Here is a 13,929-nt window from a genome sequence, read left to right on the forward strand (position 1 = left end):
TTTTTTTTCCAATAAGCATCCTCTTCGTTCAAGAAAAATATAATATATTCATTTCTCATGGCTGTATAAGGAAAAAGATTAACTAACTTATCTTTATTTTATATGTTTTTTATTATACATATTTGTCTGTTTCCTAGTGTTCACTTATACATGATGAAATATCTATCCTGGAAATTAAATTGATGAAAAATTTGTCATTCCTCTATGTTAATGTTACTATAATATTTATTATTTTTATTCACTAATCTATTTCATTTTCTTTTCTATAAGCCATACATTCCACTGTTTATTTTCTATCCAATTTATATAAAAGGATATCAACCATTTGTTATAGTCGTTCATAACTTCTTTACACCACTGTTTTACCATCGTGTTTACGTCATTTATATATTTTTTTTTAATACGCTTAATTAAAAAGTTCCACAAATACTCTTCATTCCTTATTCTTTGGTCCCATTCTCTATACGCTGAAACTTTTATATAAATATCTTTATCTAGAAATAATAATTTTTCCAACCAGCGTGTCCAGCGATCAACTTCGTATAACCTAAAAGGATGTGAATCCCATTCATTCTTCTTCTTTTCTTTCCAATACATTAACTTGCATGTCATAATTTTATTGTAAGATGATATAATTTCATTGAACCAACTTTCAAAATCTGATGTTATATAATTTAATCCATGTGTTTTGAACCATTCTATCCATTGATTGTCACTCCAATTAGAGCATACATCATAAAGATCTGATTTATATTCTTCCTGCATATAGGGATTATAGTGTAACCATTTTTCCTCTAAGTTGTACAAAAAATTATTCCATTTCTCATTTTTGTTTCCAAACCAAGCATTATTTTTCTTTTTAAAATCCTTTATCATATCTTTTTTTTGTTTTTTAAACCATAATTTCCATTTTTCATTTTTATTTTCTTCTAATGTTTTAAATTCCAATATCTTTTGCCTTAAATAAAATATTGGCATATCCTCAGGACCATTATAAGACTTACAAAGTGCAGGTTTTGTTTTTCCACTACATATCTAAATAAAATATAAAAAAGAATATATGTTTTTTATATTAACATAATTTTTAAATAGAATAAACTAAAATTTAAATATATTTATTTGAAATATTTTATATTACCCCACTAAAGCAACCATTAACACTTTCAGAGGTAGAAGATAATTTAAATATAACAGCGGAAGCTGATACAAAAAAGAGTATTGATTTCATCTTAAATATTTTATAGTTTTATTTTATATTATTTATTTTTCAATAAAATATATTAAATTACAAAAGCATGAACTCTAAATTAATAAGTATAAAAATAACGCGGAACATGAGAAAATGGTTTACAAAAAGTATTTAAATTACTATTTAAAAAAAAATAATAAAATAAAAATTTTTCAATGAAAAAAATATGGATCCAAAAAATTAAGTATTATAATTTTTATAATAAGGTTAAAACAATTCTATAGAGAAACACCTATATTTACTTAAATGTAATTAAATATTTATTTATTTACCTATGTCAACTTACAATATTTTAATAATAATTAATTATTTTTTTTTTAAATATTTAATTTTAAAATCTAAATAATAATAAAATATAGGATTATTGTAAAACTTAAACTAAACATGTATATGTATATATATATTTATATATAGATATAGATAGAAAGATAAAATTTCAAGATTTATAATAAGTAATTCAATTCGTTACTTTTTAACATATAAGTATATCATCAATATTATCCATATATGTTTTATTAATAAATAACTTACCTCTTTATTAACATTTTTGTTATCATAATTTTTTTTTTTATGAAAATATTATTCTGCGTAATTATGTGAATATAATATATATAATAATTTAGAAATGAAGATAAAAATTAAATTAGAAAAAAATACAAAAAAATAAAAATTACAATATTGAATTTACACTTAAATTATGTTTAAACATAATTGACAATTATACAGAGAATAATAATAAGGAATTAAAAAAAAACTTTTCAACATTTAAAATGGATTATATTTTCCTTAAGTTTTTTTACACTTTTTTTCAAAAATTTACTTACATTATTTTAGGAGTTTTTTTAATTGTGTTTTTTATTTTTCTAATTGTTCTATTATTTTCTGAATTTATTTTATGTAGTATATATATTTTTCTTAGTTTTTTATTTTTATTCTCTTTTTACTTTATATCTTAATTTTTTAAACTTTGTTAATTATTGTTTCATTTTTTTATTTTATTTTTTGCTTCATATTTTATATTTTTTGTCCAATTTTTATTTATTAATAAACGAAGTTCTCTAAAATACATTCTAATGCTTGCCATTATTTTTGACACAATTTGTTTAATTAAAAGAAACATTATTTACATATTTTTATTATTTAATTTTTTTATTGATTGAATATTTCTGATATTAAAACATAAGAATAAATATAATGAAATATCCTAAGAAAAAATTATTATATATCTCTTTGTTTGGTATGAATTTTAATAATTCTAAAGAAAACGGAATAACAGTTTGCTTGTATAATTTTTTACTATTATACGTTAATAACAAGAATATTATTTGTTATATTAATAAAATTTTATAATAAAAATATTTTTTATTTATTAATATATTTTAAGAATTGTCATATTAAAAAATTTTAATTAATATTTTTAGAATAATTTTAAAAAATATTATAAAAAAAAATTTTTCTAATAGGAAGTAAAATATTATAAAAAATGTGGGTACCAAACTTTTTATGGTTGTTGAAATATGCACAAGAAGGTAAAAAGGGTTTTATATTTTAAAAGGAAAAATTAACTTATTAAATGTGAAAGAGAGTATTTAGTTAAAATTTAATTAATATTATGTTTTAGTGAGAACAGAAAATGATAATATCATAAAATATATTTATATAACGTAGCATAGCATGGCAAATGAATAATAATATTGAAAAATGGATTTGATATATCATTTCCATGATTTACTGTAAAGTTGTTATTTTTAATAATATTTTATAAATCATTAATAATAATTATTTTACATATTAGCAATTTATAATTAATACAATAAATAATACAATCCTTTACAAATATTATTATATAACACTTCCTAATTGAGAATGGCTCCCAGAGTTGTAGTAAAATATAAAGCAAAATGATTTATGCTATCTTTTTCCTATTTTCCTATGAATGGAAAAATATTCTTTTTATCAATATATATATATATATATATATATATATGTAAATGTGTTTCGTTTATAATGCCATATATATTATGGATAAAATGAATTTCGTCATTAAGAAATAAAATTTTTAAATATAATTTTTTAATTTGGAGAAAAAATAAATAATTTAAAAGAACACAAATATATCTAATATATAAATGTTTAAAGATATACAATAAATGAACACTATTAATATGCAAATATCAATTAACTCATAACAGATTAAGATGTTTTCATTAAGTACATAGCATACATTTTTCTATAATGTAACTTATAATATAAATTTCCCGTAAATTATCATTATGTTTTCATAAGGAGTTTTTTTACTTTTTTTTTTTTTTTTAAGAACAAAATCTTTATATAAATTAAAACATGAAACGGTCGAACTATGGGAATGTAAAAAAGATACAAATAAATATATTTCTAAATGTGAAAATAACTAAATATTATGAAGTAATAGGATAAAATAGAATTATAAAAATTTTTGTAATAATACTGTGTTAATTCAAGAATAGTGTTACAATTTATTTATTTTTTTTTGTTTCCTTATTCTAAATTATAATTTTTTCCAAGTTTAACTTTTTCGGAAAATATTAATATTAACTGCTTTTTTGTATAGGTATATTAATATCTTAGTACTTTTATTGAAACAAGTATTAATATATTGTTTTAATGGATAATATTACAGAAATAAAAAATGTATATATAATTGTAATATATTTGAAGTGCTTCAATTTCAAACCTCATATTTAATGAATTTTTTTTTCTTTTTATTACTTATTACTTTATATTCATTTTCTTTATTATCTAGAGACATTAAAAAATTTAAATAAAATTTTTCATTAATAGCCTTTTTTCTTAAATATCATCTAAATATATTATGGAAGTATACCTATGAATTTATAGAAAGTGTTTTTCTTCTATTTCATCTGATTTGTCTACTGTTATATCACTAACTATAGAATTTGCATGTAAGTCATCTTCTCTTATCCAATCTTCTATCTCATTTCTGAAACTATCTTTCCGTATATGAGCATCAAATTCCTCATTTCTTTTCTTTTCTATATCATTTTTATTATATTCAATTATATTTTCTGTAATTTCTTGCTTTTTACTTGAATATCCTTCTCCTTTCCATTCATTTATGGATCTATCCAAATATGATTCCCTATTTTCAAGGTTTACCTCCTTTTTATATTCTTCTAATACTGTTATAAGCACGAGAATACAAAACTTTGTTAATAATTTTTTTTTTATATATTTACATAATTCTTTATAATTTTCTTTGTGCTTCAATTCTTCTACATTTAATAGTGATACATAATTTTTAGTATCTTCATTTACATATTCATCTGAGATATTCTGCAACTCCTCTGCTAATCCATTATTCCAGTACTGATCAAGATGTTGTTGTATAATCATACCCTTTTTTGATATCCACTGTCTCCATATATCTTTTTCTCTTTCTAAATATGAAACTTTTTGATTTTCATTTGGAGATTTCTTTTTTATTTCTTCCATTTCTTGTATGTAAGATACTTCTCTTTTCCATTCATCCTTCAAATTATTAAACCAATAGTCTTTTTTCAGATTTTGAGAAAGATTTCTATGTCTTTGTATCCATTTATTCCATAGAATATTTTGTTTTTTAATATCACTGATACATTTAATATTTTCTATTATTAGATCATCATCAATTAAATTAGGAAAGGTTATATTATCTTCTTTTGTGAACTCATCTATGCATATTTCTAAAAATTCGTCTTGGATGTTTTCCCATTCTTTATTTCTGAATTCTTCGAGTACTTCCATATGTACTTCTACTATGATTTTGGATCTGTCTCTTTTTCGCTTTGATAAATTTACATTTTTTGTAAGTTCATTTATTTTTATTTTTTTTATAATTTCTTCATCATCATATATTGTGTGTTCTAAAGGATCATCCATAAAAATTGTACTCTTCTTGTTAGAAAATGAAGGTACAAGCAATCTCAGAAATTTCACATGTCTTCTTCTTATCTTTTTTTTTTTTTTAAACATTCCAGTTAAAGCAAACTATAGTATAAGAAAAACATTTTTATAAAATAAGCTATTAAAATAAATAAAAGATTTTCATATTTTTAAACTTTTATTATTATATTACTTTAATAAAAAGAGAAAATATAATAATAATTACCAAACTTATTAAAATAGATGATGTATATTTATCACTTGGATTTAATGTCGTACCTGTAATTGTATTTTATACATATATATGTATATATTATTTAGTATAGTTATTTAAAATGTAGAAATATAAGTAAAATTAGTGATACCTGGAGTATGGGGTATTTGAGGAGGACTATGTGCTAAGGTATATGTCGATGCACTATGAGTTGGCTGTGTATTCTTAGGATCAGGAGATAATTGTATGTCTTGAACAGTTGGAGAGAGTAATTCATTAGTAACTTCTGATGCTGCATGTACATCTTCAGAAATTTTAGTTTTTTCTAATGATGCATCTGTTAAAGATTGTGAATTCTCAGTTTCTTTAGTTGAATGCTGAATTTCTGAAGCTTCACTTTTAATAAGTTTTGATGGAGATTGTGATGGAATTTGTAGTTCAAGTTCAGTTTGTGCTTCTGGTGCAGTGGGCACATCTATATTTTGATTTTGAGGTTTGGGAATATTTTGATCTGTACCTTCAGTTCCACTTTGTAATCTTTTATTTTCAAGTAATCCTACAGTAGTTTCTGCTGAATTCGAGGTTGTACATTCAGAAAGTTCTTTAAATGTTTCTTGATTCATTATATCACATGTCGATTCTTTAGTTAGTTTTTTGGTCTTTTTTGCTGGTTCCACTTTGTAACATCTTTCGAAGAGGTTTTTCTTTTCTTCAAATTGCTTCTGCATCTCTTTAATCCATGCATTATATGTTTTGCATTTGTCTAAACATGTATTTTCACATTTACCTGAGTTTTTTTTTTTTATTGTTTCTATTACATTCAAATCTATACTTCTTTTTTTACAGAAATCCTCTTCTTTATATTTTAATTCTAAAAGTTCTTTATGTTCTTTTTTTAAAATCATAGGGCATCCACCATAATTAGTTATATCCTTAAAGTAATGGTGTAGTTGAAACTTTAATAATGATTCCCACATATGTTGGCTTGTATGCCGAGGAGGAGACATATTCTTAATTAGAAAATCAGCTAATTGTTTGCATTCTTCTCTAAATAAATTTTCGTTATTTGCCGTTTTTAAGAATTTAGTTCTATTTTGTACGTAAGTTCTAATAGTCCTAAATGGTTCTGTGAGGGTTAGCGAAAATCCTGCCGTTCCAGAAATAGTGAAATGCTGAATTTAAAAGAATTATTAAAAATTACGTAAGTATTAAGTTTTATGTTCATTGCACTGTAACATATTTTATCATAAATAAATAATTTATGTATGAATTTAATAGTTTAAAAAAAAAATGAATATTACCTTAGGTATACAATTTTCCATAATGACCCTATATCGATGCTCTAGTTCGTTGAAAATGAAAATCTTAAAGAAAATTAATCGTGTACATTTTGTATCAGTATCGTATTTTAAAAATTAAGATGTATTAAAAGGAATTACATATTTATGAGCTACGTAGTAATTTATATCAGAAATATAAAGTAAATAAATTTATTATTATTTATTCTGTAAGAGTTTTATCTTATTTTAACTTAAGTAAATATAAAACAATTGAAGATATATCCTAAATATGTTTTGAAATTAAATGGTGGTTAAGTATATATTAGTATATAAAATTTATATAACCTTCATTAAAGGAATCACAATAACTTACAAAAAAAAAATTACATATAAATTAAATGAAAAATAAATTAAAATTTATTATATAAAAGTATTACTAATCAATTTATTGCTTTTTTTTTGGATCTTTTTTTTTGTTTTTAACGCAAAAAACCGTATATAAATGCTGTTGTATTAAGGTAAACAATTCTTTTTGTTCAAGTTTTTTTGGAAAATAAATAATCTATAAACCAGATAATTATTAACACTTATAGTATGTTTGTTATTATGTTACATTTATCATTTTTCCCACATTGCGCACTACATTGTAATTATATTGTTAACAGTTTTTTATTTTTAATACCTTATATATAGAAATGGGAAATAATAATATATAAATTATACTATATTGTTTCTGTTTTTGAGAATGATAAATAACATTATAATGCACATAATCCATTTAATAATATATGCAAATAATCTACCAAAAATTTAATAAGTTATGCTATACATTATGCTACAAAATAATTTTAAATAGTATACATTATCATACATATACATATATACGTATGTTGTGTATTTGTCTATAACCACTTTTGAATAAAATTGATTTCATTTGAACTAAATGTTAATTAATAAAGAATAAGTTAAGGTATATTATTTATTGAATAAAATGTTGACTGCTTATGAAATATATGAAAAATTATTAGAATATACTTGTGAGAATGTTATTCGTACTGCATGTCTAAAAAAACGTAAAATGAATTATAACTATGTAATGAAAAATAATAATACTAAATTTTACGTAAATGCAATAATATATTAAATTAAATAATACAACATTATTGAAGTTTCATAACTGTTTTTTTGTACTTATTCATATATATATTCTAATAAATACATCATAGAAAAAAATTTTTAATTTTATTTCTATTTTTTTTTTTTTTTCTGCATTTGTTATGAATATGAAAAAATCGTTTTAAGACTATTATTAAGTATTCATTTATGATCTAGAATAACAAAATTAAGTATTAGCTTATAGTATATTTTTAAATATTAATCAATAAATGAAATCACAGAACTCTTTAAAAATATTACTTGCATTATAATATATTATTTGTTAATGTAAATATATTATTACTTATTTTAAAATTTCTTTTGAAACAAGCATATAAAAGATAATGAATAAGCAAGAAATTAAAATAATATATATATTAGTAAATTTTAGTAAATAATTATTTGAATTAGTGGTTGATGTAATATAATTATGTTTAACCAATCTGTTATATTAAAGAATTATTGGTTTTTACTTATTTGTAATTTTTGAATTTATTTTTACTCAATTTTTTTTTTTTTTTTCTGTTCTTTATATTTTAATCCCTTACATTCCATCTCATTTTTTTTTTAAATATTTTTATTTATTACATTGTACATGGGAATATATGTGAAAATAATTCATCATTTTTTAAGATAATATATGTTTAAAATATCTCATTTGAATGTATAAGATATGCGCAAAATATAGTACATAATATATATGTAATAGTGCTTGATTAGGTAGCAAAATAAAAGAAAATATAATTTTCTGAAATATGTGAAGGTATATTGGAAGAACATTATTATAATTGTTATCAAGTGTATATAAAACAATTTATTTCCTCTATTTTTTTTTTTTTATTGTTTTATATATGTATGAAAAATCTTACTGTTTTGATGTATCCTTTACTATTATATTTTAAATATCTTATAAAATTTATTGAATAACATTACAGTTTATACATAACATATAATTTATGTAAATGAAAAAAATAGTAAATATTATTATGAATTATTTGATATTTGTCTATATTACGATGATTATTTTATTAATTTATTTAAATAGTATATTTTAATGTTAAAATAGATATATTAAATAAGTGGAATTTTCATATAAAATGGACTAACGATATTCCATTATGTATATATATATATATATATAAATAATATTTTATTAAGAATACTTTTAACGGAAAAAATATGCAAAAATATTTGTATTCATTATGTATTAAAAACAAATTTCTAATAAATATAAAAAAATTATATGCCCAATATTAATTATAATCACGTAAATACATTATACTATTGTTCACTTAAATATTATTCTTCCAAATGAATAATTAAAAAATAATAAAAAAAAAAAATTTACAATAATTAACAATATTATATTATTATCTTTTTAATATATATATAATTTTTTACGACAGCATTTATGGAAGCGCTCATTTGGTTTTTATTAATTTTTAGAACAACTAGGCTCTCTAACTATCTTACATATAGCTGATGTTTAGAATGAAATAAATAATAATGCATTTTTATATATTCATAATAATACAAATGTAACTTACAAAGCAGAATAAAAATAAACGTTGTATATAATGAAATTCCCTTAAACATTTACATTTAAAGAGGATTTTTCTATTTTAGTAAAAATCCTTGTTCCTAAATATTTTTTTGGGACTGTTTCAATAAAACAAAATATATATATTTGAATAACTTATTTATGTTTTTTCTATATTAAGGAATACTATAAAAATTATTTATTATCTTTGTAAAATATTATATTTTCTCCTTATTGAGTATATATTATATAAGGAAAATACATTCTTATATGTACGTCTGCATAAAGTTCAGAAACCTTTCACATTAAGTCTTTTTTATATTTGCTAAATTATACATACATAAAAAATAAAATATATATAAAATAATATTAACAATTTTTAAAGTATTATTTATATATTTATGCTAGCTATATATTAGAATATATACAAAAAATAAAATGTTCGATTTTTATGGAATATAATGTTTTATATATGGAGTTCCAAATATAACTTGAAGATATCTATTTTTATACTTTTCTAAAAAGAAGATTACTATAAAATTCTTTTTTCATTATACATTTTAACATAAATTATATGTATTACTGATTCTAAAAAGTTTACTATGAAACAATTTAACATGTACAATCATCGCATCTATGCTGAAAAATATTATTAATTATATAATAGTAATATAAATAGATATGCTGAGCAAAATAGAAATAATTCATGTAATCAATTGCAAAAATTTTTAAATGAATATGGAACTCGTAAAAAGTATATATCTAACTTTAAAAGTGTAGAATAATTAAAATATGTTAATGAACTACATGAAGTTGCTGAATCTCATTCATTTTTAGTTTCAGTAAAATACTTATTATAGAGATTATTGTCATATAAACAACCTTATGCTACTAGGTGTTAATTTATTTATTAATTTTCCATAATTAGATTAATATTTAATGCAATATCTTTCATGTGTTTCCTTTTGTATTACACTATATATCATTCTAATTAAAAACGTGAACACGTTTCTACAATCCTAATATATAACGTAGTTATTTATTACTCCATTAGAATTGTTTCTCTCTGTATGTAATTCTTAGTAATATTTGTTTTTTCCATCTTGGCAATGATGTTGTTTTCAATAAAAAAAAATTAAAAGATGTCGAAATGTGCAGGTGAACAAAGTGGTAAAATGCTGATAAGTGCTTTTGAAGGGCATGACATATATTAGTGTAACAAGGGATATTAAACAATATATACAGAACAAAATTCTAATCTATAAATTTCCAATAACACATAACTTTGTGAATATAAAAAAAGAACTTAATAAACTTAATGAAATATATTTTAAAAGAATGCAAAAAAAAAAAAAGTTAAAATAATTTTTTTTTAATAATAATACTACTAATGTAATATATAAGTGTATGATTCTAACAGGATTTTAATACGTTGATAAGTGAAGAGCAGTATAAACTATTGTAACAAGGTTAAAAAAAAAAATATTTAATTAAAAATCAAGTATTTTACTAAAAGACTAAGTTATGAAATACATAGGATGAGAAAATAAAAAAGCATTAATTTTTATTGTATAAGCAATATTCATATTATTGTTTAGTATGTACATACTAAGGATATATAAAATTTCTTCTAAGTAACCCATCTCATAATATATATAAATGGATAGTAAAAAAGAGACTTTTATTAATTAAATAAGTGTAACACGAATAGAAACTATTAAATGTAAACAGAATTAAGTTTAAATTAACGAAAATTTCGTAATAGATAGAGTATATAATATATTGTAATGCAGAATTAATATATAAATTATGTTTTTTGTACTATAGTAATATATTTGTCAAAAATATCATAAAGTCTGTAATCCAAAATTTGAAATACAAATGCTATAAAATAGAATTTTATATTAAAAAGATTTATAGAGAACAAAAATATGTATTCCAATATCATTAAAAATTTTTAATTATATATTAACAATACTATCTGATATTTTATATTAAGATAACGGGGATATAATTTATTGAATTTTTACTAAAATCAAACATATAGACAAATTTCATGTATAGTGTTAGTAGACTATATATTTACTTGTATTTCTAAAAAATAAAACGTAAAATTAAAAAATATTTAAGGTAAAATAAATTTTTATGTTATAATTTTTTACTATATTATGCTTTAATACTGCTTGAACTATTGGAATATATTTATAATGACAGATTGCAGAGGGAAATAATATGAACTATAAAATTTTAATAGTTAAGTGTATTTTTTTAAAATAATATATATGAAAGTTACTTAAATTTTTCATTTATACAAATTAAATATGAGAAAATTATATTGTGATATATGAAGTAATCGAAAAATATTATATAGGATTGTTTTTTAGTATATTTGTAGCTAGAAATTGTGCTGCTTAATATATAATGTAATACTGATGATGTGTTTGATGTGAAATGTTTAAATGACAAACAAATATATTTTAATGTTAAATATTATTTTTTAAATAAATAATATATTCAGGGATCTACGAAAAAATAAAATATTCAGTAATATGTTTGAATTTTTATTAATTTTTCATTAATTTTAATAGAATGTGAAGCATAAATTTTGATACATTAAAATAACTTGATCATTTATAAAAGCAAAATAATAAAAAATACATTAAATAAAAAAAAGAATTTGGTTATATAAATTTTTGAAAGTAAATTTTACTTATTTGTTTTCATAATCTAAATTTATTTTGGGAAAAACATATAATGTTTTATGTTTGTACATGTTCAAATACAATTTTAAGTTTGTTATGTATGTAAATAATGTATTCAATTACAACTTAAATATATAATATCCTATAATACAATAACATTACATTTATATATATTCCAATGTATACGGTTATTAAACAACATATTTCAAAAAAAAAAATTGCATATATCGTAAGAAATTAAAATAAAATGATTGTGTTTGTGAAGGAACAAAAAATTGTATATAGCTAATTTAAAAAGTTAAAAATGCTTTATTATATTAAATCTTAAATAGAATGAATAAACTTAACTATAATAAATTTAACTGTTTACATGATAAAATTATTAAAAATTTAATTATTTATTAATATATATTTTTTTATATTACTTTTTCAATATTTTTTAATCTTTTATTTACCCAATACAAGTGAAGTGTTAAAATTAGATATAAATTTACATTATAGTAGAATAACATGTAATATATATAATACATTTAAATTTTTCTGTAATTTCGTTTGCAAATACATGTCTTAAAAATATTGTAAAATAATATACGAATATTTTTATTTTTTATAGTAAATAATATTTACTGACAGTGTTAAAGAGATATATATTCGTATAGTTATCAAATGCAGTAAAAATTGAAAAAATATATAACAAATTTTAATCTATTTATTTGAACATTTATATTAATAATTAGAAAAAAATTATTACGAAAGTTCAACGTTTTTGTTTAATTTCATATAATATTGCATTTACATGAAATTATAATAATTTTATTTTTTATTGTAATGTTCTAACAAAAATTTTTTTTTTTTTAACCATATTGTATAATTATTTTCTTTATAAGTATAACCTAATAATTTTTCATATTTTGAATAATTTGTTAAACGCATTTTTATTAATAAATATACGTTAGTGCCCATTTTACTAATTAAAATTTAGTCCTAATGGAATCATTCGTATCCAAATATGGCAACATATATACCCAGTAGAACACTTATATATAATAATTTATACTAATTTAAAAATATTAAATTTCATGTTTACCATAAGTAATGAAATTTATGTAATTCATATATATAGAATGATTAGACAAGTTCGTACATATTAATTCCATGTATTTGCCTTAACTATAGCAAAAATTTAGTGTAATTTATATATTATTAATTCTCACCAAGGGATAAAAGGAATTAAATATAAAAAACTATTTATAAAGTTATAACATTATAATGGAATACATCAAAAATAAATAACAAAGAAGAATAAAAAGAAACATACTATAAGTACTTATGACTATTTTTCTTAGAGATTATATGTTATTTTTCACGTAAAAGTTTAAAAAGTGTCATTTACATTAATACAGGTAAAAAATAATTATACATATAAAATTTATAACTAAAAAATAAAGGATATAATACATATTTTATTGATAATTTTATACAATAATTCTTGTATTGCTTATTATTGTTACTTATATGTAATTTTATATATTTAGCTATTGAGATTTTTTTATATAAGAGGAAATATTAATTTTATAAAAAAATATATACTCATCTTTGTTTTGATATCAAAATAGGAATAGGATGCATCTACTATTGTGATAAATTCTTTTAATGTAAAACGAGATAAGAAGATTATAAAAGAAATAATAATGTATTCAATTAATTTCTAGTTATAATATAAATACTTCTGTAGTTTATTAATTTCTTTTTGCTCTTAAATAATAATGATTTTAAAATTACTATATTGATAAATAAAAAGATATAATTTCATATTTTTCTTTCTTTTTATTATTCATAACGAACTAAGGTAGCAACGAAGTGTCATT

The 13,929-nt window shown here is 19.7% G+C and overlaps 2 protein-coding genes across 2 annotated transcripts; both read right to left on the reverse strand.

Moving 5' to 3' along the window:
• Positions 1-246: 246 nt before the first annotated feature.
• Positions 247-1,228, reverse strand: PmUG01_10053200 (tryptophan-rich protein; the record flags this gene model as incomplete). The annotated part of the gene is made up of 2 exons (XM_029005731.1): positions 247-1,035; positions 1,139-1,228. The coding sequence occupies 2 exons, from the start codon at positions 1,226-1,228 to the stop codon at positions 247-249; spliced, it is 879 nt and encodes a 292-aa protein (XP_028862291.1).
• Positions 1,229-4,120: 2,892 nt separating this feature from the next.
• PmUG01_10053300 (STP1 protein) lies at positions 4,121-6,706 on the reverse strand (the record flags this gene model as incomplete). The annotated part of the gene is made up of 4 exons (XM_029005732.1): positions 4,121-5,275; positions 5,364-5,449; positions 5,536-6,556; positions 6,686-6,706. The coding sequence occupies 4 exons, from the start codon at positions 6,704-6,706 to the stop codon at positions 4,121-4,123; spliced, it is 2,283 nt and encodes a 760-aa protein (XP_028862292.1).
• Positions 6,707-13,929: the final 7,223 nt, after the last annotated feature.

Source organism: Plasmodium malariae (assembly GCF_900090045.1).
Source record: "Plasmodium malariae genome assembly, chromosome: 10".
In the NCBI taxonomy this organism is placed as follows: domain Eukaryota; phylum Apicomplexa; class Aconoidasida; order Haemosporida; family Plasmodiidae; genus Plasmodium; species Plasmodium malariae.